The 25253-nt window shown below is 28.2% G+C and overlaps 1 protein-coding gene across 1 annotated transcript; it reads right to left on the bottom strand.

Annotated features, from left to right (window-relative positions):
- Positions 1-281: 281 nt before the first annotated feature.
- LOC136076807 (LIM/homeobox protein Awh-like) lies at positions 282-24856 on the bottom strand. The gene is made up of 4 exons (XM_065790263.1): positions 24712-24856; positions 14796-15080; positions 14450-14679; positions 282-872 (listed from the first exon to the last, which is right to left on the bottom strand). The coding sequence occupies exons 2-4, from the start codon at positions 14987-14989 to the stop codon at positions 406-408; spliced, it is 891 nt and encodes a 296-aa protein (XP_065646335.1). The 5' UTR covers positions 14990-15080; positions 24712-24856; the 3' UTR covers positions 282-405.
- Between the last annotated feature and the right edge of the window lie 397 nt (positions 24857-25253).

The raw sequence follows: 25253 nt of genomic DNA, 5'->3' as shown, positions 1-25253 counted from the left end.
TATCAATAAATTTATCAAATAATAACTAAGAATAAAAAGTGATTTCAAAAAGTAAAAAACCTGCTGCAATATACAACATTGTATGCTTACTAATTTATAATAAATGTTATAATATATTAGTATTTTATAAATATTTAAATACTGCTGAAAAGTTAACTATAATTATTTATATTAATTAATTAAAAGTAAAGAATTATATTAAGTATATTTTTTAAAAAAATTTAGAAAAAATTTAGTCTAATTTTATAGTTTTTATTTAAATAAAAATGGTTTTAAAGTTTTATTTGTTTTATTCTTTGAAGTTATGTAAATAAAAATATTATGAAGGAAATTATATTATATCAAATAGTAGTGTTTTATTTTTAATTTGTAATGGTTGACTTCTCTGCTTTTTATATAGTTTTACTAATTATCATTTGCAACCTGATCACAATCGCCATGGTCACAATCGCCACGGTCACAATAGTTTATTTGCAATGTGCTGTGTTCTACTGGTGGTAGTTCAGAATAGTTTTCATAACATTCTGGTTTTTCAAAAGTTGTTGGTTTTTCATTATGAAGTTTTTTATGCTTGGCTCTTGCATTTTGAAACCACACTTGTAAAACTCTTTTGGATAGGTTTATTTCTTTAGATAGTTGTTGCAAGGATGCAGAGTCTGGATTTCTTTCGATTTCAAAAGCTTTTTGCATCAACTCTACTTGTTCTTGAGTAAATGTTGTTCTGTATCTTTTTTCTTTCATGAGTCGATTTTGAAATTTTTTTTTGCGCATTTCGAGTTCACTTGGTGAAGCTAACTGTTGAAAGGAAGTTTTGGAAAAGACATCTGCCAAAATTAGTGAACTTTCTTGGAAGCTTCTCCCAATAAAGTATTCTAAAAAAATCAATTTTTTATTTTAATCATACATTTAAAATATGTCAGACCGGTTTTATCTTTAAAAATTTATTAATGGTTTGTTTGATAGCTTTCAAAATATATCAAAATTTATGTCGACGATTAAAAGTCCTTAACACTCCTTATTTTAAAACTCCTTAACAGTTAACAGATTAAAACTCCTTAACAGTCAAAAAAAAAAAAAAAAAAAGAAAAGGTAAAAAAACAGACTTCAATAAAGCTGTCGTTTTGTCAAAAAAAAAACGATTACTTTAATGCCTCGTGGTGCATCATGGAAACAATTTTTTTTTTCAAGTTATCGTAAGTGGAAACATCAAATAATTACATTTGCATCAATAGCTACTTTAATCAAAATAAAAACTTTAGACCAAATTTAAAAAAATTATTTGTGCAATGACTTATTCAATTTGCTGCTCCAGTTGGGTTTTTAAATTTATAAGGAGAACTTCATAATTCGGAAAAAGTGCAAAACAAGCAACTAAAGTTGTTTCTAATCTAAAAACCTTTGTACATAACGGCTGTCTTGCCAAACCTAATTTGAACAAATCTAAAAAAGAGAAAACTAAGAAAGGCACAGTTTATAAAAGTTTATGAAAACTCAAATGTTCTATATGAAGAATACCATCCATATGGCTTAAAAGAACTAAACTCTCAGAGTCCGAAATATTATTCAAAAACCGTCCATAAGTTATATATGTGTATAAAGGCCCAGTATTTTTAGTTAGTGTTTCAATAAATAATACACTTTAAAAAATGCCCTTATAATAAACCGCTAATATAATTTTTGTGTAAGATAAAGTAACCAATGCGAAGAAGAAGCGCTGTCTTATCGCTGTCTTATCGCTGTCTTATCGCTGTCTTATCGCTGTCTTATCGCTTAGTATTTTTATATAAACAAAACTAATATAATTTTTGTTAATATAATTTTTGTGTAAGATAAAGTAAGCAATGAGAAGAAGAAACGCTATCTTATCGCTGTCTTATCGCTGTCTTATCGCTTAGTATTTTTATATAAACAAAACTAATATAATTTTTATTAATATAATTTTTGTGTAAGATAAAGTAAGCAATGAGAAGAAGAAACGCTGTCTTATCGCTGTCTTATCGCTGTCTTATCGCTTAGTATTTTTATATAAACAAAACTTATATAATTTTTGTTAATATAATTTTTGTGTAAGATAAAGTAAGCAATGAGAAGAAGAAACGCTGTCTTATCGCTGTCTTATCGCTGTCTTATCGCTTAGTATTTTTATATAAACAAAACTAATATAATTTTTGCTAATATAATTTTTGTGTAAGATAAAGTAAGCAATGAGAAAAAGAAACGCTGTCTTATCGCTTAGTAGTTTTATTTTATACAAAACTATTTTTATACATACACAACTATAAATAGATTGTAACTATTAAAAAAACGAGGAACTAAAAGAGCAAAAATTTTGTGGAAAAGTTTGTATAAACTGCAAAATAATTTAAGAATATAAGCTATTTAAATTTTTTAAAAGTATAAAATGTTAAAATTTTAAAATTTTAACATTTATACTTTTAAAAAAATCAAGCCTCTACTTTTCAGATTTTGCAATTAAAATTCGTTGTTTGTTTGCTATTCTTAGCCATTTTTAAAATGTTTTTAGCCGGGTTTTTTTTAGCCGTTAAAATGACAGTTTTTAAATGATGACTTTACTGAAAAATTAAACTTCAAAGAGTTGCAACTAGATCAGCCTCGTTGTCCCATCAAATGTCTATGCTATATTTCAACATGTTTCACAATTCAAGCAAGTTAGTAAAAACACTTATCTAATTTTTGATATATATATATATATATATATATATATATATATATATATATATATATATATATATATATATATATATATATATATATATATATAAATTAAAAAATATATTTAAGGGGGTGTCGTACAAAGAATTTTTTTTGAATTTTTTTTTTTTAGAAAGCAGCTGGTACTTTTTAAGGATTCTCCCCCACTTCCCTCATTTTATTTTCTTATATATACAGTGATGTGAAAAATATTAGCATCATCTACAAATTTTACTGATTTCTCAAATCAAATCAAAATCAAATCAAATGTATTCTGAAATAGATTTTGCATTTCATGAAATATTTACATATAGTACAAGTACTAATTTTAAGTAAACACCATAATAAGAAACTAAAACACCAAACTAAAAAACCAAAACAAAAAAAACAAAAATAAAAAAAACAAATAAGTGCAATACTTAAACGAAAAACTTTTTCTCTGTTTAAACCATGTGTGCTTTTTTAAAAAAAAAAGTAAAAAAATTAAATTATGTAATATTATTAATTACTTTAGGAGAGTACAAAGAAAGTACTTTGGGAAAGTACTTGAGATTTTAACTAGTTTATAAGATTTTTTTTTATTATTTTGTCAAGTCTGCATGAGTTTAATACTTTTTAAAAATACACAAGCAGTATATTTTGGTGAACATTTTGACATATATTATTTTAACTTGTAAAGTTTTTAATGGTTGTGGAAAATTGTGTGCATACCATAGACATATTAACAATAACGAGGCAACATAAAAGACACTTTATTCGTTTTATTTGCATTTAAAACAAATGATATATACCCTGCAGAAAATAGTACAACTTTATAATGTTACTGCCTTAGTTAAAACAAAATTAGAGAGATCAAACTAAAGCCACATTAAAACTTAATGCATCTTCTAAGATATAGATTGTAAAAAAAGAAGATTAACGTTTAAAAAAACTATATAGCTGATATTGAACCTATTATGCTCAGACTTTAAAAAAAAACGGTCTTAAAAGCAACTGTCATGCTATTTTGATTGGTATATTGAATAAAAAACAAACAAAGATCAACAAGCAAATTAGAATAAAATCAATGTTTTTAACAGTTCTGTAAATTTATCCAATCAGATTTTATTTTTTATCTCCAAACTAGTAGCTACAGCTGAATAGTCAAAAAGCCAAATATCTCTAGTAGGACAAGGACCGCCAGCAATTGTCATGGCTCAACAGAAACAGAGTGTGAGTATATATATATATATATATATATATATATATATATATATATATATATATATATATATATATATATATATATATATATATATATATATATATATATATATATATATATATATATATATATATATATATATATATATATATATATATATATATATATATCTGGGCGCCCTGGGCGAGATTTCTACGCCACCCCTAACTCAAAAAACATATTTAAGATATTGTAGATCTTAGATATTGTAGATATTAGGTTTTTATTAGCTTAAGATTTTAAAAATTCCTCTCCCCACTAGCAATCGTTACAGGTATAGTCAATAATATTTGCAATGTTATCCACACATTTGGATATAGTTCTTGTAAGTTGCAATCTTTAATAAAATTTAAAACAAAAACAGGAGTAACCACATTCTTATCATACAAAAAAGCTTTCGGACTTAGGAGTACATCACACAACATACTACCGTTTATATCTGACTTAGAGTCCACAGTTAATTCCAATTGGAGATTACCACAAAGTTCGACAAGGTCAGGTATTTCCGGAATCTGTTTTATATTGTATAAAAAAAACCATGATTCTGAATACTTACTTAACTGATCAAATCTTTCATTGAATGAGCCTAATGTAGACAAGTTAAAAAATTCGACTTCATACTTTTTTTTTGGGTAAGTTATTGGCTCATCGCGGGCAGTTTCTCCAGCTTGACGGTTAATACATCGAACTCTTAATGTAGCTTTAAACCCAGGATAGAATTTTAGTTCTTCGGTCAATTCCTTTGCCGTTGAAAGAAAGTGCTGCATTTTTTTAACATTTCTGAGCATTTAGCGAGAGCCATGTCTGTTGACTGGATAGATTTACCAACAACACTTGAAAAAGCATGTCATACAAAACAACCAACGAAATTATGAAAGAAAAATCTTTTAGCTGTTCAGCTAGAGTAGTAGCCTCATGAGAGATTTGAACATCAGTTTTTTGACTTTCAATACCCAAAGTTTTTAAAGCACCATTGGCATCACATAGTACGAGATTGTAGCTATGACAGGCACACGGTACATCAACAGCTACGAGATTTATTTCCGAATTTCTCCTTTGAGCCCCAATATGTTTTCCTTTTATGTTCGCCCCGTTGTTATAACCCTGACCCCTACAATCGTTCAATTTCAGTCCGTATTTATTTAAAACATCTGTAATAACTTTAGTGAGTCTTTCACCAATCGACTCATTGACAGTTTAAAATTCCATGAAATGTTTTTTCACTGATATTTTATCGTCATCTGATGATAAATTAACAAATAGTATTGTCAGCGAAAGTTGCTCTAAATGTGTAATGTCCAGAGTACAGTCAGCTATAATTGAATAATACTTTGATTTCTTTATGCGCAATATAATTTCTGACTTCACTTTTTAAATATCAGCTCCATTAATTCATTTTGTATATCTTTTCCGCCGAAGTATATATTTTCCGACGGTCGTACTCTTCATAGCAACATCCCGCATAACTGTATCAAGTTTGGCTAATAGTTGTACTAAGCTTTAGAACTTTCCATTATTAGACGTATATAGTTTGTTGGAAGTACTTCTAAACGCCATGTTTTTTCAGCTAAATAAAGTGTAATATACATCAATCTAGACAAAACATTAATCCACTCTGTAGTTTCTTTTCTAATCAAATGTTACTCTTGGTCGTCAATTGTTTTTCCTGTTTTTAATCATAGTTCAGTGTCGATCTATGAAAGGTAAAATTTCTTATGAGAAGTACTATTCTCATGAATTTTAACATTTCAGACAAGTGTTTCCAGTTGTTATATCCTTCAGATACTAAACTCGACGTTGATCTACTATCAAATGGCCGGCAACAAAAACAATAAACTCGATCCTTAGAGACGGAGTATATTATTCAACAACACTGAATTGTTTTGTTTGCAAGTTTTTTTGTGAAATGACATTTAAAAAAATACCGGGCTGTTTCATTCTTTGGATAATTATCAATGTGAGTTTGCACTTGCCAGTTAGATATTATGTGATCAATAATTTTGCTATTTCAAATGAGTGGCCATGTGGCTGGATCCAATGTATTTGGGACAACAGTGCTAAAGTTGCCTGGAATTTGTATTTGTTGCACATCGCCAGCGGATCATCAAGAGTAGATATTGTAGGTGTAGCACAACTTATCTCCTCACTTCGGGAAACTTCGTCCACATTAGCGATCTGATCTACTGATGCATTCGTTGCTACTCGAGATGTAGGTCTTGATTTTTCGTTGTGATATATTTATCTATATTAATAAACTTTTTTGTTATTTGAAATTCTTGTTCTTTTTCTGCCGTTTTCTATATTCTGACCCAGATGGTTTTCTTTTGATAAGGTTCAGACATTTTGCAATAATCAGCAAAGTAGTAATCAACAAATTAAGTAAATCTCTGTTAATTTTTAAAAATGAATTACCGCAATAAAACTTTAATTACCACGTTCTAACGCTACTTAAGCAAGAGAATCTTTTAATTGTATAGTTGCGCAATTGCAGCTCAACATTCATTGGTTAATGACCCCTATTAGTGTATTCGATACGTCTTAGTAGAGTTTTCATGACGATTTTTAATTTGGCTTATTTTGTAACAAGTATAAATAAGTGCATAAAATTTTGTAACTTTTCTTTTGTTTTGTAGACAATAATAAAAGACAATAAGTTTTTAAGTAAAATAATAGTAGTCTTAAATAATTAAAATTAAATGCGATCGAATCTCGAGTTACCAATATAATGATTTTCCGCTAAATTTCGCCCCTTTCTATTCAGCACCCTGGGCGATCGCCCAACCAGGCCCTACCCTAACGCTGCCACTATATACATATACATATATATATATATATATATATATATATATATATATATATATATATATATATATATATATATATATATATATATATTTTATATATATATATATATATATATATATATATATATATATATTCATATATATATATATATATATATATATATATATATATATATATATATATATATATATATATATATATATATATATATATATATATATATATATATATATATATATATATATATATATATATATATATATATATATATATGTATATATATATTTATATATACAGTAAGCAAAAAAATAAATGTCACAAACTTTTTTTTTGAAAAAATTTGTATAAAATGATTAAAAAACTGTGGTGGATTTTTGTTTTTAAGGGAAAAAAACTATGAATTATTAGAAAATAGCATTATATTGAAGCATCCTATTCACAAATTGTCAAAAATAAGTTTATATCACGCATAAAAATCAACTGTACTCATATTGATCAAATATTTTCTCGCAAAAAAATAATGGCACAAATAAGAAAAATTCTAAAGTTAGACAAAAAAATTAGTATTTGGACAAAAAAATTTAGACAAAAAGTAGGGCCACCCTTTCTCAGAATAACTGCTTGCAGACGTCGAGGCATCAATTCCACAAGAAATTTGGTTTCTTCTGGAGTGATTTTCTCCCATGCTTTGACTATTGCTGCTTTTAGATAATTTTGTCTTCTGTAAGCTCGATCTCCAAATTTCCGTTCTAGAATGTACCACAAATGCTCAATCGGATTAAGGTCGGGGGACTGGGCAGGCCATTCAATCACATTAATATTATTTTTTCGAAGAAATTCCTTTTTTGCTATGACAGTATGTTTTGAATCATTGTCCTATTGAAAGACGAAGTTGTTTCGAAATCTAAATTTACGAGCAGGGGGTTTCAACTATTGCTTTAAAATGCCTATATACGAACTGGTGCTCATAGTTGATTCAATGAAAGTCAATTTGCCAGCTCCTCGCCAAGCCATTGATCCCCACACCATTGCCAGCTCCTCGCCAAGCTATTGATCCCCACATGATATTTCCACCACTGTGTTTTACTGCTCCTCTCATGCAGCTCAATTTGTATGCCTCACCTTGTTTTCGCCAGACTTTTTGCTGTCCATCCGAAGAGATCAGGTTAAACTTGAATTCATCACTCCAAATTACTCTCTTCCAGTACTCGATAGTCTTGTCCGCATACTTTTTTTTAAATAATAATCTTTGTTTCATATATCATAGAATCAAATAGAGTTTTTTGCAACATACTCTACCATGGAATCCTTGCTCTCTAAGTCTATTTTGGATAGTTTGAGCTGAAATCATGATTTTGTGGTCGTATTTAACTTTGTCTGCAATCTTTTGAGCAGCTTTAAATCTGTTTGCTTCACTTGTAAAATCATGTTTCTATCAATAGCAGCAAATGTTTTTCTTTTACCGCCTCTTCCTGATATATCAGCTGTACTCCAATTCAAATTTTGCTTTTTTATAATTGGTGGCGCCAGCATTTTTCTCCCCCCACCCCCTCCATTTTTCTCCCTCCACACCCCTCAAACATGAGAGCAACAAGTTGATGAAATATTTTTTGTACTATTTTCAACTTGACTTATATACATCAAGAAATTTTAAGTTTCATAGTATAATTTCTCAGCGTTTAAAAATTATGACAATATAAAATTTGCATCCCCCTCAAATTGAGGGGAGTTTAAACTTTATATGGTCATATTTTTTGAACGCTAAAATATTTTACTATGAAATTTGAAATTTATCGATAAATATAAGTTTAGTTGAAAATAGTTCAAGAAATATTTAGGGGGCTAAAATATTTGTTCCCAGGCTCCAATCATCGCAATTTTTGAAAAGCATCTTTATTTGACATAAGTATAAACATATAAATGTTTGGAGTTTGCTGGAAGTTAAATAGCTCGAAGTTAGATATCTCGAAGACCAAAAAATGCTGGCGCCACCCCTGAGAGATAATACTATGAAACTTAAAGTTCATCGATTTATATAAACTTAGTTAAGAATAGCAAAAAAACAATTTTACCAACTTGTTGCTCTCACGTTTGGGGCAGGGGGGATGAAATTTTAGGACTTTTTTTCGCTCAAAGATTAACAAAAAATCACTTTACAATAACCAAAGTGTTAATTTATCTATCTTAATCATGAAAGATAGGTACAACGTATTTCTTAAATTAATATGCACGGTGTTTTTATTGGTACTAAACACATTAAGAAAATGTTGTTAAACACATTAACTGGATTTGACATCAGAATCTATTCGCGTCTATGCTTGGAAATCGCTCTAAATTTAGTCAAAAATCATTAAGTACGTAACTTCGAACAATCGGCGCAAATACTCCTATCAAGAAAAAATAAAAAGTAAAAAATTTTTTCATATAAATGTGACCTCATAAAAATTATTTGTTGAAAAAAAATTATGGAATGGTTTATATATATATATATATATATATATATATATATATATATATATATATATATATATATATATATATATATATATATATACATGTTTTATCATTTTTGTACTGGCAGACGGAATTAACAAAAGAAAATTGCATGCACTCTTTTTGCATTATATATTGCTTCTGCTTCCATTAAGGAGCATTAAGGAAAGAAATAATTTTTTCAGGTGATAATCTGGCGGTTATTAATTTTTTTTTGATAAACTTTTCACTTAAAATTAACTGGCGGTTAATAATTTTTTTTTAATAAACCTTTCACTTTGTTTGCTGTTTGTGGTGAATGTATTTTCTCCACTTGTTGAGATACGTTATTTTCTACTTTAATAATATAGACATCTTTCAAAATACTACATCTCTCATTGTTTTGTATAAAAGATTTTATGAAAAATTTAAGAAATACATAGAAGAAGTACATATTTCTTAAATTTTCATTGTATCTGCCTTAGGATGCATTCCTAAAATACTCGCATGTGAAATTTATTTCAACAATTTTCGATAAATTGAAATTTCTTTATTTTCATTTTAATGTCAAATTCCCATTGCAAATGTATGAGTATGAATAACGCTAGTTGTTAATTATGTTGATTATGCAATTATGTTATCTGAGTTAAGGAAAGTTGGAAAAATCAGTCTAAATTAAAATATCAATAAATATGTAAAGCTTTCTTATTTAATTCTTATTTAAGCGTAAGTATACTCAAGTTCGAAGTTCAAAGTTCAAGTCTTAAAACTACTTAAACACTAAATATAAATAAATAAAGATTACTTATCTCAATTTTTAAACGCTAAAAATAAATAAATAAAAGTTACTTAAAATACTTATTTTAAACGCTGAAAATAAATAAATAAAAGTTACTTAGCTTAAACATTGAAAAATAATAAGAATGTTTTGTGACAAATCTGAATTATTTGACAGTTTTAAAACTATGAAGTTTGGTATATTGACAATGTTATGAAACATAAAATGCCTAGGGTAACTAAATACAATGCCATCAATTATCTGACGGTTTTCAGTGTTTTTTTAAAGAAATAAAGTTCTGATCAAAAATTACAAAATTTGCATGTAAATAAAATTCCGAGAGCTCATAGAACTCTCAGAACATCATTTTCACCTATAGTTCCTACAGTCATTAAGGTTACATTTCAGTAATCAAGGTGAGAAGTAAGACATTACTGCAACAACAAAAAAATCATCTACCTTAAAAAAAGGTAAAGAAAGCCTTGAGTTTGATCGAGAAAGTCGATTCTTGGTCCACTAAGATTAATTTGTATAAATTATTTTTGTGATGCATCATTAAAGCTGAACTCAGTTATGTTTGCTAATGATACAAACCTATTTCTTGCTAATATTGTATCATGGAAATATATGCAAACATGAGTACTGAATTAAAAAGTAAATAAACATTGAAAAACTGTTCCATAAAAATAAGCACAAGAAGAAAACCACTTAAATTTTCTGATCTTGAATATAACACTAATAAAATAAGAAGCCAGTGTAAGATACTTTAGAATTCTTGTTGATGAAAGTTAATCATGGCTTCCATGGAATCATTGGAATGATCAAGTTGGTTTAAACGACTTAAACTTATATACTATAAACTAAACCATTGTTAACCATCAGTTAAAAGCAAACAGTTTATGGAAAAGTACGCAACAATCATAACTAATCAAAGTTGTAATTCATGAAAAACGTTCTTGACAAATCATTTACGCTGAAATTATAGTTCATGAAAAATGTTCTTGACAAATCATTTACGCTAAAATTGTAGTTAACGAAAAAAAATCTCATCAAGTAATTTACGCTAAAATTTTAATAAAAAATACATAAAGCTTAGCGTGAGCACGCTAAAATTTTAATAAACGAATTAAAAATGATGTGTTTGAAATATTTCATAACTCATATTATTGAAATATCTATCTATCCTTTAATTTTTCTGTAAACTTTAAGGTGGTACACCCCCATTCAAAAAAATTTCTTTAAAACAATGAATACAAAGTTAAAAATTTATTACACAAGTTAAAACAGGTACGCTGATTTTTTTTTAAATAAGAAATATCAATTACCCAATTTTTGTCTTACTTATTCCATACGAATTGCGAAAAAGTGGGTGTAATTTAAAACGAGATATTTCCATTTCTATGTATTTTTAGCTCTGAAATTTTCACAAAATGTTCCTAATGAGTATGAAGAGGTTATGAACAAAAATCCATTGAAGATGCATAGAACATTTTAAAAGTAATTTTCTGTATATTAAAAAGTTTTCTAACAAAAAAAGCAAAAAAAAGGGTTTTAAACATACTTATACATCTTAGTTATTTATAATTCTGGTTTATTACCTAATTCAACTAATAACAAAAGCACCCTGAAAATTTGAAGTCTGCATATGGTCCCAAACTGAAAATATTGCGTTTTAAAATTTACATATTCGTTAAAAAATGACATTTCGAGAAAAATACAAAAAACAAAATAAAAGTTTGTTATATTAGAAAAAGAAGCGTGAGCCAATTAAAAACCTCCACTATTATATTGTGGGTCCTTTTCCAGTTCTTTTTCAATATCTATATAACCTTTTTTGATGGCTCTTAGCACTTGATTTGTAATTTATTTTTTTAATTCGGTTGCATTCCAATTTATGAAGTCTTTCCTGCATAAATATACTTGATTCAATACCTCCAGCACTTACTACTGTTACAACTGCTGTGCTTCCATCATTAAACGCTATAATAGCTGAGTTCATACTAATCTCAAGAACTTTTTTCCCAATAAAAAAATCTTTAGGACATCTCTTCCATATTAAGTCATTCAGACTTTCATTGTTATTTTGAGTTTGTCTGTTCAAACATTTTGATAATAAAGTTTCATTTGCCAAATCTGTAAATATAGGCATAAGTACTGCTTTGATTGCTAATGGTAACCTTAATTTAGTTATGTATGTTGTTTCACCTGTTACTTTATTACTTTGGCACAAACACCAAACTCTTTGTTTTTTTTTAATTCTTTTACTTATTATTTTACTATTAGTAACAGACTCTGTTCAGCGATAAATATCCTTGTTTGTGCCATGGACCATCGCAAGATACACAAATGTTAGTTAGTGCCAAAAATTTATGCAATTTATTTGCAGGATTTATCATGGTTTGTTCTGCTATAATTTTATCATCTGTTGTATTTAATTTTACTATCTTTTCAAACTTGTTTTTGATCATAGGCTTAGGTAAATTCAAAATTGTACAAAACTTTTTTATGTCTGCATATCCATATCTCAATAGTCATTATATATATTTTTATTTAGTAAATTTTTGACTCTTCACTTATGTCACTGTTGTGAAATAAAACAGCACAAGCAGCTTTTTTTATTGCGTATAGGAGATTTACATTTTGACGGATAGCCATACCAAAATAATTTTGAAGCGTATTTATGGCTTTATCTGTCAGACGACCTTTTCCAGCTATTCTTTTTCCATCTGAAAGTAACTGACCTTTAAGTGTCATTCTAAGGTTACATGCACGATTTCCTAATCTCTTTTGGTAATGTCCAACACAGAGAAGTCCGCGTATTTCAAAACCTGAACACGGATTACTTGCAACAACATCATTATATGCTGAGTTGTCACCGTCTCCAATATATCCTTCGTATCTCAAACCATGCTTTTCAATTGACCGTTGAAAAATCGAAACAGCACCAGAAGCTTCCATGGATCCTGATGATTTATTGTGGTTAGCTTCACAAACATAATCGATTTTCTAATTTTGATAACCTGAAGTTGACTTTTAATTTGTTCCAATAACTACAAGCTTTGCAGAATTTACTTAGCAAAACTGAATCAAGACATTTTCCATTCTCTCTTGATATTGCAAAGACAATACCATTTAAAGACTGATGACCTCTCTTTTGCTAGGTACCATCTACAGAAACATGGCAAGCAGTAACATCATTATTATTGCTTAATTTAGTTTCATTTGCTGCACTTGACATACCTGCAGAAGTGACTTCATTATGAATATTTAACAAATTGTTATTTATTGCACTATAGTTTTTAAAATTCATAAAAGATGGCATGTTCATTACTGCAGCAAATTTACATATAGATTGATAACCTTTACCAATCTTGCGAAAAGCAGTAACAACTTGAAAATTAACAAATTAAAACAGCATGTAAGCATTTGATGCATGTTTGTATCAATAGTTCAAGTTATAGCTTTTAAAATAAACATGAAGCAAAAAATAAACAAAAACTGCAGTAAAAAAGAGCTATTGATGTTTATAAGCTTGGGCAAGTTAAAAAAAAGTGCGTTGCTACGGACTTCTCAATCTACTATGGCCACAAAACACACAATTGTACACACTTCCTTATTTATTTATTTAAAAAAAATTCTTAAACTTGTTCTATGAAAAATTTTGAATTAAAAAAATCCATTTTCAAAAAATTGATGTTTTCTAAAAAATTTCAAAATTAGTAGGGATGTACCTAAATATAAAGTTTAAATAAATATATATGAATATAAAGAAATATAACTATAATCTGGAACAAAAATAAAACTTTATTTTTGTTCCAGATTATAGTTATATTTCTTTAATTTATGTACAAATAATAATTTATCAAAACAGCTATCAAAAAGGATTCAAATATAAGATAAAGTCGTTAAAATCATTTTTTAACATATTAAAAAAAAAAAAAGTTAGGTTTCATTTAAAAAAGCAATTTTTAAAACTTGATAAACATTAGCGCCTAAAATTCAAGTTATTCTAAAATCATGTTTTAAAATTTTTATTATTTTTTTTACATTTTTAAAAATAATTTTAATATTTTATTGAAACTTGGTATCGGTGCTGAAAATATATGAAAATATTACGATGTCGTATTTTATCATCTTCTTTGAGCCTTGTCTTTTTATTTTTCTTTATAAAAATTATTTTGCATCAAAGTTTGCATCAAAGAATTTTTTTCTAAAGTTGTATTATTGTATTATTTTACATAAACAAAAAAAACGCCGAATTATAAATATGATAAATTTAGTTTGTTTATTAGCTTGAAAGTTCAAAATGCAGAAAACATCAGAAAACTAAAAATAAAATTATAAAATAGATTTATAACTAAAATATTTTGGAATCTTCAGGATAATTTTTATGTAAAATCATTGTAAGTTTGATTTGAATAAATCAACTTCATGTATACCTTGGTTTGAATTGTTTTGTTGCATACCAATAGCGTTGTTTCCGTAGTAATGTGCTTCGCAAAACAACTTATCGCCTTTGACACCGTAACGTTCTCCACTTTGCAACATCGAATTACATAAATGACATCGAAAGCAATATACATGATAAAAGTTTTCTTGAGTTTTCATGACGTACTCAGATTTCATAATACTTTGAGAACAACCTTTACATTGGACCAATGAAAAATTTCTTTGAAAAATAATTTGGTTCATATAAGTTAACTATGTAAATCTTTAAAGATTTCAAAAATTACAAAAACCTTTTAAGTAAAAAAAAAATGAAATGCCTGATTATTCCCAACTTACAGATGATAGCATTCCTCGCAAAATATTTGTTCATTTTTTTCATAACAACGTCCGGACAAAGACACTGAAACAGAACAACTGGAGCATTGTAAACATTCTTCATGTAATTTTCTATTTCCAACAATTGAAATGTGACGATCATAGATGATTTCGTGACATGCGTCACATAGATTCAAATTTGAAGAATGAATCATTTTAACAGGATACCCAACTGATTTAATAAAATAAATTGAAAGATTTTCAAAGGAAGTCCAAGTTTTTTAAAAGGCACTGAAAATCAAGGTTCTAAAAAAAATAAAGTTCATAAAGTTCATTAAAGAAAAAAACATTTTATAAGCCATAAATTTTCTTTAGATTACCTTTTTAGTTAACTTTTGTTAATGATTTTAATATAATATAAGAAGTATAAGAAATAATTTGGAGTTTTAAATATATTAAATATCTTATTATAAATATATAATAATATGTTAAAAGATAAATATAGTACTCCCCATTTGATGAATTGTGTTGCATTGAGCATTTAATGAATATAAATTAAACTTGAACCAAGTTTATGTTTAAAACAAAACTGGGGTCTCCATTTTTATTATAGTGAAATTCACCATAAGTACTCAACAAAGTTTTAAGACATTGTGGTTCCAAATAATAATTTAAAATTAACTTACTATTCAACTAAATAACGCGGGCTATTAATACTCACATTTGTGGCCTTATTTTTGGAAAAAGCTTCTAAATATTGTTAAAAAAGGAAAATTTCATTTTTTATTCATTTTTAAATCAGTTAAAAAATGAATAAAAACAATTACTATTTCTTATTTTCTAATTATTTATTATTTGCTATTTCTTTAAATGTATCTTTGTTAGTTTTTGATAACCCTTTGGGCATTTGGTTTTAAAAGTTACGTTCTTACCCAGTGAATACGGGACCTAAAAAAAAAGGTCTTTTAAACGTTCAAAAGACATTAAAAACGTTCAAAAAAGTTTAAATGACATCTTTTTTACATCCCGTGCTCACTGGGATATGTCTTTTAAGTATTTTCTAAACGTCTTCAAATTCCTTTAAAATAAGGAGCTGATAAATTTTACATTGTCATTACTTTTTAATATATCTGAAAGTTAAGTTTTTCAAACATTAAAAAAAGCTGTCGTGGTTTTTAATATAACAAGGACCAACTTTTTTTTTAATAAAATAAACTTTTAGCTTAAACATAACGAGCTTATAACTCAATTTACTTAAAAGTCCTATTTTTATTAAAAAGTAAAAAAAAAAAAACTTAAACGAGCTATTGAAAACTTACTTTGTTTTAGTCACAAAATAAACAAAGTGAAGTTTCATTTTACTCAAATGCTATGTATCAGGTTTACGAGCAGTTTGTTATCCTCCTCAGGCATTTTTTATCTTTTAAATCAAAATATTTTTCACAGGTTAGTTTTTGTTAGTTATTTAAATATCCAATATTTCTATGTTTTACGAGCTTGTTGAATATATATTAAGCTTCATCGAGATATTCCACATGTTTTTTCCATTATTCCAATATTCTAATAATGGAAAAAAAAGAATTACTTAAAAAACTAGCATCAAAAAAAACCAAACCGCCACGCCACAAAGCATTGCGGAAAAGCATTTAACCAAGAACTCCACGCCTCTTTTCTTACCATTGTCTCCAATATGGCCGTAGCTGACGTCCAACATCTGGGCTCTCATTTTTTAATCAAGTTCAAAACTAAAATTTACTGAGGCCAGATAAGCTTTATGTGTACTTAGCATGTGTCCATGATTAGTATAGCTGAATAATCGAGAAAATAACCTTTAGTATTAAACTGTTTAAATAGAAAACTCTGTGGTCAAACTGACGTGTAACAAATATCTGCATACAAACAATTTTTTTATTTTTACATATATTTTTACAACTACACTTACAATTATTCAATTTCAAAGTTTTACTATTAAACAGATAATTTCTTATTTTTTTCAAGTAATTTCTTGTTTGTAAGAACAATTTTAGTTTACTATCCTTTCTACTTTTCTTCTTTTTCTTCTTCAAATCCATTAAAGCGTGATATGTTTAACAGTACCTCTTCTCTAATTCAGCAATTTGTCTTTAAGTTCTTAATTGTATATTTTCTTTTTACTGACATTATTATTTAATGATATGCTCATAAACTTTTCACAGGGGATGGAACTACGGACCTTTCGATTTTGTGGTTCAAAGTTAGTTCTCTAACCAATGAGGCACGGCTAGTTTTTCGAAATGATTTCCCGACAAATAACGCTCATTCGGTGTTGACCAAACGAGCGTTTTTACATTGAAAAGAATCAACACTAAAAGAGTTATATTAAACTTTAAAAAGTGCAGTTTTATTATAAAACGTGTATAGCGTATTTATTACAACATGAACGCATCATAACTTACGTACCGTAACTTTGTAGCTGACAATAATAACAAGTCGAGAGAATATAGTTTATTTATTTTTTTCAGCTTTTTTTTATTATTACGTTTTAAAACAACATTTTGTCTTGAGATAAAAAAGATTGATAAAAATTTGTTATAAATAATAATAATTAAAAAACCTTAAAAAGTATTATTTAAAACTTTCATATTTTATTTCAAGTAATTTTTTATTTGTATGAACACTTTAAATTTTTACTATTTTTCCACTTTCTTTCCTCTTCTTCTTAAAATTCTTCTTCTTCATTTACTTCTTCTTCTTTTTCTTCATCATCTTCTTCATCATCATCATCTTCTTTTTCTTCATCATCTTCTTCATCATCATCATCTTCTTTTTCTTCATCATCTTCTTCATCATCATCATCTACTTTTTCTTCATCATCATCTTCTTCATCATCATCATCTTCTTTTTCTTCATCATCTTCTTCATCATCGTCATCTTATTTTTCTTCATCATCTTCTTCATCATCATCATCTTATTTTTCTTCATCATCTTCTTCATCATCATCATCTTATTTTTCTTCATCATCTTCTTCTTCTTTTTCTTCTTCCTCAACTACTTCTTTTTTTTTCAACACCAGTCTTTTCATTCAGATATCTATCTTTAAGTTTTTAGTAGTATTATTTTTTCTAACACTTTTATTATTTTCGTATCCTTTAAAATTATTTTTAATTTAGTTTTTTTAAATTTGATATCGATGACTAAGTCAGTGTGATGAGTTTGAATTTTTTGATTAAATCAGATTAAATAAAAGTAAAGATCACTTAGCGTGATTATGTTTTTGATTAGAAGTTAGTAAAAAAAGCCTTTCATTAATATTAAGTGTTAATTACTTTTTAGTCACTCAGATATTTTAATTATTTCAATGTTGACACTATGGAATATTGTTGTTATGCTTTTGTGTAATAGAAATGAACTAGTTTTGTCAGCAAACATATTTGAGATTCAATTATTTATATAAGTTGTTTATATAGATAAGAAATAGACAAGAATTTGATGTATCCGTAAGGAATTCCTCATTTAATATCTAACAAACCTGATGAGTGTAAATAAATTGTTAGCGAATAAGTAGATATTTTGTTAACCATTAACACTAGTGTTGTTACGACTTTTAAATAATTTGGCTGTCGACTAAACCGACTAAATTATTTTCTAAAGTTGACTAAATTAATACATTTTTGAAATCTACTAATTCAACTAAAAATCGACTTATTCGAAATATATGACAAAATTATTTATTCGAAAAATATTTATTCGAAATATGACAAAAAATTTTTCAGTAGTAAATTATAAGTAATAAAGTAAGTTTTTTATTTTTAAACATAAAAAACATTTAAATTAAAACATTTAAATATTATTATTTGACAAAACAATATGAGAGCAGGTCCGCTTCGACAACGGGATATTTTATTCCCAGGCCCCAATGATTTAAGCTCGGTCTTTAATACTTGCTAAATATCAAAAGTCTATGCAATCATATTTGCAATGGAATTGTATAGATGAGATTTTGATTTTAGAGCTTCACAATTTGATTTTTTTAAATTTGAAGTCCTGGGGGACTTGGGGCCCTGGGGCCCGAGTCAGTTTGAGACGGCCATGTATAAAAGGATTTTTGAAAGTCACAAATAAACAAACAAACAAATAACGAAACACATAACGAAAGTTTAATTTGATATAAATATTGCCAACATGAAATGAATTGGATAAATCTTTAAGATAGTAAACAAAAAGCTAAGTACGATGTAAAACTTGTAATAGTACATGTTGTTGTTATTAATTGAACAAACAATAGTTAAAGATTGAAAAAGTTAAATAAATAGATAAAAGGATTTTAAAATTATTAATCGTCTAAATTTTAAACTTTTATTTGATTAGTAGGAAATCCATTGATTTCCTACTAATCAAATAAAAGGAATATAGTCAAATATAAAATAAATGGAAGAGTCGGTTTAATCAACTATCCATTGATAGTTGATTAAATCGACTCCATTTTTGAAAATAGAAAGTAAAGTAACTTTGACTTTCGTTCAGTCAAATTTTAGTTTAACTTAGTCTAAGTTGAAAACAACACCAATTAAAACATTGTTAATTAAAACATTGTTAATTTTAGCAAGAATGTTTTGATTAGTTGTACCAAACGCGTGTGAAAGATCAATAAAACCTCTGTGTGTAAAAACTTTCAAATGTGTCAGATATATTTCTAGTGAGCTGAATAATATCAAATATATTTCTTCAAAATTTTCTTTAAAACTTTTAAAAATATAAAAGCATGAATATTAATTGATTCTTTTTTACAAAGCTATAGTTTATTAGCTTGTTATCCTTAAACATTAGAACCAACTTTTTTATTTTAAGATCATCAAAAAAAAACTCGTATACTAACACTTAGTATAACATTTAAAAACCTTGAAAATTATTGCATTAAAATTATTGTGTTAAACATATAATAATATTCCAATTAATATTATCTGGACCAACTGCCTCCCTCATTTCCAACATCCACCCCTACCCCCCGATACCTGTTATTACCCAGTGTCTGGACCAACTGTCTTAACTGCCTTAACACTCACGTTTGGGGCAGTTGTGGCCAAAATTTTAGGGCATTTTTGCTCCCAGGCTTCAATTATTGCAGTTTTTTGCGAAGTATATTTATATATATACAAACAAACATACATATATATATATATATATATATATATATATATATATATATATATATATATAAGTATACTTTGCAATATAATATATATATATATATATATTATATTATATTATATATATATATATGTATATATATATATATATATATATATATATATAAGTATACTTTGCAATATAATATATATATAATATATATATATATATATATATATATAATATATATATATATATATATATATATATATATATATATATATATATATATATATATATATATATATATATTTGTCTAACATTCAGTCCCTCATTCATGGTACTGATCTTACTACCTCTCTCAAGGATAAGACAAAACTATTTTTAAAGAACTTTTCTTCTAATTCTTCTTACTGTTATTAGCAAGGTCTTTGAGTCTTTGATAAACAAATTTCTCACACCACATCTTGAGTCAAATAACTTAATGTTAGACAATCAATACGGTTTTCGATCCTCTCGCTCTACCGCTGACTTGCTAACTGCCGTGACTGAAAATTTTTATCGTGCATTAGATTAAGGCGGAGAGGCTAGGGCTATTGCTTTTGACATAACTAAATCTTTTGACATAATCTATAATCTCTTGAAATATCTAAATCTCCATAAGCTTGTTTCATTTGGTTTTCATTTGGTGTATCTGGGAAAGTTTGTGAGATTATCAAAGCGTTTCTTTCTAACCACTTTATTAAAGCCATCTTCGAAGGCCAACACTCTTCTTAATTCCCAGTAAATTCTTTGTTATCTCAAGGTTCTATCCTTGGTTCTGTTTTGTTTTTTATCTACATTATTGATCTTCCCGACAATCTTACATTTAAAGAAACTCTTTTTGCTGATGACTCAACTTTATGCTCCTGACAAAAAGTCTTCTCTTTTCGATCGCTTAGAACAGGCAGCCGACTTTGAATCTGATCTCACTTCTGTAACAGATTATGGCTCACACTTATTTAAACCCAAACAAAACTCAGTTATTTACTGTAAACAACTATCGCAGTTCTGTTGACATTCCTATATTAATGAATGGCAACCCTCTCACTGAGTCCACTTCTTTACGTTTACTTAGATTAGCGTTTATTACTGAGATTTTATGGAAACCATATACACAACCGATTGCTAAATTAAAATCCACTACGGTTGCTTTTCTTTATCGTGCTCGTCATTTTCTCTCTCCTGATTCCACTCTCTACCTCTACGAAGCTCTTATTCGTCCCTGAATGGAAATTGTTGTCAAATTTGGACTGGTTCTTTCCAATGATGCTCTTTCTCTTCTAGACAAGGTCCAAAAACGCATTGTAAACGTAGTTAGATCCGCACTATCTGCAAAGCTTGCTTTCCTATTAACTTAAAGTTGCATCTCTTTCTTTTAACTTTTTCTGAAAATACTATAATGTTTGCTGCTCAAAAGAGCTATCATCTCTAGTCCCATCAACTAAAACTCTCGCTTGACTGGTCATTCAGCAAAGTCTCATTCTTTTACTGTATCTATCCTTGCATGCTCTATAAACTTTTATTCGTCTAGTTTTTTTCCCCTCTTCATGTTTTCCTGACTCATACAACCTTCAACAAGTCTTCTGTCACCTGTTTCCTTGCTCTAAAATTATTAGTGGTTGCTTACCGTTCTGTCAACCGTTTCCTTGCTCCTTACTTAATAGTGGTTGCTTACAGCCTTGTTTGGAGTGAATCAGAATAAAAAAATTTTAAAAAAATTTTGTTTCAAGAAATTCTTACGGCCAAAACTCTAAACACGCATCAACGGTTGCTTAGATTGTTGTAGGTAACCATGAGCGAGATCTCGTCTCGTTCTCGTTTCTCGTGAGAAATGGGACTTCTCGTGAGAAACGAGAAATAGAAAATTCTCGCGAGAAGTAGAGCGAGACTTAAATATTATATTATTTTCCAAATTATAAATTATTATAATTTACAAAATGCTTAATAATTTGTTTTTTTAATTAATTAATATATTGATTCCGTGATTTTAATAAATCTAATTAAAAATTTAATTTGTTTTTGACTATAACAAATTAAATTTTTAATTAGATTTTTAATTAGATTTTAAATACAAAAACTTTTTGTATAAAATGGTGCACTTTTGACTTAATTTCATTAGTTTACCAGTGGAATTCAACTTGACACATATTGTTCATATTGAAAAGAAATATTCTTGCCTCATTTCAATGATCAAAAATGTCACCAAGAAAAAACAAAATCTGGAGATATTTTCAAAAAACAAGTGACGGTGCTGAATGCAAGGCGTGCAAAAAGTCTTTGAAACAAAAGATGGAAACATAAGTGGACTTCATCGACACTTCAAAAAAAAACACAGCCAAGATTACGTTGAGTATTCTGAAAAAACTGACGGCTCTCTTCTTCCTCCTCCTAAGAAGAAACAACGAACCATGGTCGAAATGCTTGAAACAAAGTCCAAATATGACAAAGACAATTCCATTCAAAAACAGTTTGACTCTGCAATGCTGGATTACTTTTGCACTGATCTGGCATCCTTTTCAGCAATCGAAGGAAGAGGTTTCAAGAAATTGTTTGACATTGCAAACCCTAAACTGAGTCTTCATCACAGAACAACATATTCAAGAAAGCTTTCAATTCGGTCAAGAGAAGTTCAAGCTGGAATGAAGAGCATAATAACGGAGATTACGCCAAATCTAAAAAGTGCTGCATTTACTACTGACCTTTGGACTTCTAGAGCTTAGAACAGCTACATCTCTCGGACTTTTCATGCTATTGACGAAAATTGGAGACTGCATCACTGGACACCCCATGTCCAACAGTTCCCAGGCAGACATACAGGTATCTTAATTGAAGGAAAGCTGGATTCTTTCTTAGAAGAACTAAATTTGCCTGCTGATTTGCCAATGTACTGCGTGAACGACCAGGCAAGAAACATGAAACTTGCAGTCAAATTGTCAAAGCGCCTTGACCAATACTTGTGCAACAATCATATTTTGCAATGTGCAGTTCGAGACTCATTTGGAATGACTGCTGGAATGGATGATGCGTTGCAAACATGCAAAGATTTGGCTTCTTTAACTCACCAGTCAACAGTTGCAGCTGAGTTGCTTGAATCAGAATCAGACGCTCAAGGAATCAATTTTAGACAGTTACGCCATTCTGTTGACACAAGATGAAATAGTGAACTGGATTGCATGGCTTCTGTCCTACATCTAAAGAGTGCAATTATCAGCTTATGTGAAAATGAAGATATTTTTTCTTCAAAGACCATCAGTGCATCACAGTGGAAATCAATCGAGGGAGCAGTAGAAATTTTGGCACCACTTAAAGAAGCTACAGAAACGTGGTCGGCTGAATCTATTCCAACAATTAACACTGTCGCCGATTCTCTTTATTTAATCCATGACAAAATTGATCAATTTATTGAGACGGATGGAAAAAATGGATACGGTGTCTTATATGCAAAACTTGAAAAGCTGCATTGAGAAAAGATTTCCTATTTTGTCACACTGGAAACTTATTGAGTGCTGCAGCAAACTACTTAAATCCTGCTTTAAAGGGACTTCACTTGAAGCTCTTCAAAAAATTTCAAACAACAAAAGAATGGTTAGCCTCACAGATTAAGGATAATGTTGAGTGCCAACCTGTTGCCAGAGTCCTTTCAGCAGATTTGTCCCCTAATTCAAAACTGAAGCGCAAGTTAAACATCGGACTTGAAACACAAGAGCCAACATCTGAACTGAATCCTATTTTGAGCGAAATGTGCCAGTATGAATATCTCCCTGATGCCAAAAAAGACTTTCCGATTCTTGATTGGTGGAAATTGCATTCAAATACATTGCCAGAACTCTCTTCATTAGCTAGACAAATTTTAACTATTCCACCAAGTTCAACTAAACCAGAGAGAGTTTTTAGCTCAGGTGGAAATGTCGTCCAAACATCCAGACACAACTTACACCCAAAAAAAGTAGAACAAATCATCTTAATCAGAGAAAACATTGTCTTGTTGGAAAAGTTTGGCAAAAAAAACTCTGAATTATTATTTGAAAAAGTTGTTCATTTGACAAATGTCATTTGTGTCTATTTGTCAAAACCATGTTTACATTTTTTTTTTTACTTGGATTTTAAATAAATTTTTTTTCAAAAATTGTTAAATTTTTCGTCTCGTCTCGTTCTCGGTCTCACGAGAAGTACTAACTTCTCGTCTCGGTCTCGTCTCGGTTTGAAAAAACCTAGTCTCGTTCATGGTTAATTGTAGGACAAGTTTTTCTTAAAAATTAAACCAAATATATATCAATTAAGTTAGAAAATTAGAAATTTTGGCTTGAAAATATGAAATATTCTGAATTTGCTGAAATGTTTTCTTAGATGTCAAATTATTTTTATCATTTTTGATTATTTTTCCATGTTTTCTCCATCACGTAGTTTCGCTATAAAAACTACAAAATAAATAAAAAAATATCTAGTAATATTTGTTAAAAGATTCTAACTTTTGAAAATATTAAATTTAAAAATGTGTTTTAAAAAACTGTTTTTCTCATTAAAAGAAAAAAAATATATATATATTTTATGTTTCAATTTTTTAAAAATAATTGTGATTAATTTCAGATGTTTCAGAAGATTGCTACTACTTGATATTTGGGTTTTCTCATCTGGAGGGATATTATTATACAGTTTCGACTAATAGCTTTTAGCTTTTCCTTTTTTCGCGATTTAAAAAATTATTTACATTATTTTATGTTACGTCACAAATAAATTAACAAATAGGCTAATTAAATAGTAAACAAAATTAGATTAATTTTAAAATTACCTGCTACAACTGTTGTAGTGTTAATTAGATTGCAATAAACTCCCCTAATTAGCTTCAAAAGCTTGTCAACAGATAAAAGAATACGGCGCTGTGAAGCACTCGCACACAATTTTACAAATTAAATCTTCAAATTATTTCTTACTCTCACTCGTGCAAAATAAGACAGCTCAATAACGAAACGCATAAAAATGAATCGTTCGATTCTCTCCATATCCGATAGCTTCAAATATCTTTCCGACAGGTTAAACACAAACTGGACAGTTAAACATGTCTATAAGTTCAATATTTTAACTTTTTAAGCTTGTATGTCTATTTAATAAAGTGAATTAAATTTAAAAAAAATGTCACATTAAACGCGTTTCAAAATTCTTTTTAACGCAGAAATAAATTAATAAGCTATAATAAAATAAGAAAAATTTCTAGTAATATTTACTTTGATCCCAGCCTCCTTTCGTGGTTTTGAAAATTTGCAAGAGTTAATAAAATGTAGTAATGTTTATTTGAATGAACCTGGAACTGAATTTTTTTTTTAGTGCAGTGTT

Source organism: Hydra vulgaris, chromosome 02, assembly GCF_038396675.1.
Source record: "Hydra vulgaris chromosome 02, alternate assembly HydraT2T_AEP".
NCBI lineage: Eukaryota > Metazoa > Cnidaria > Hydrozoa > Anthoathecata > Hydridae > Hydra > Hydra vulgaris.
The sequence above is the reverse complement of the archived record's forward strand: the minus strand, read 5'-3'. Positions and strand labels throughout refer to the sequence as shown.

What these genes read in the sequence shown, in the direction of transcription:
- LOC136076807 (XM_065790263.1), bottom strand. Translation starts at nt 14,989, where the DNA reads ATGATTCATTCTTCAAATTTGAATCTATGTGACGCATGTCACGAAATC. An exon ending in TGCGAGGAATGCTATCATCT is followed by an intron (nt 14,680 to 14,795) that starts GTAAGTTGGGAA and finishes TATTTTTCAAAG; the next exon opens with AAATTTTTCATTGGTCCAAT. An exon ending in ACAAAACAATTCAAACCAAG is followed by an intron (nt 873 to 14,449) that starts GTATACATGAAG and finishes TGATTTTTTTAG; the next exon opens with AATACTTTATTGGGAGAAGC.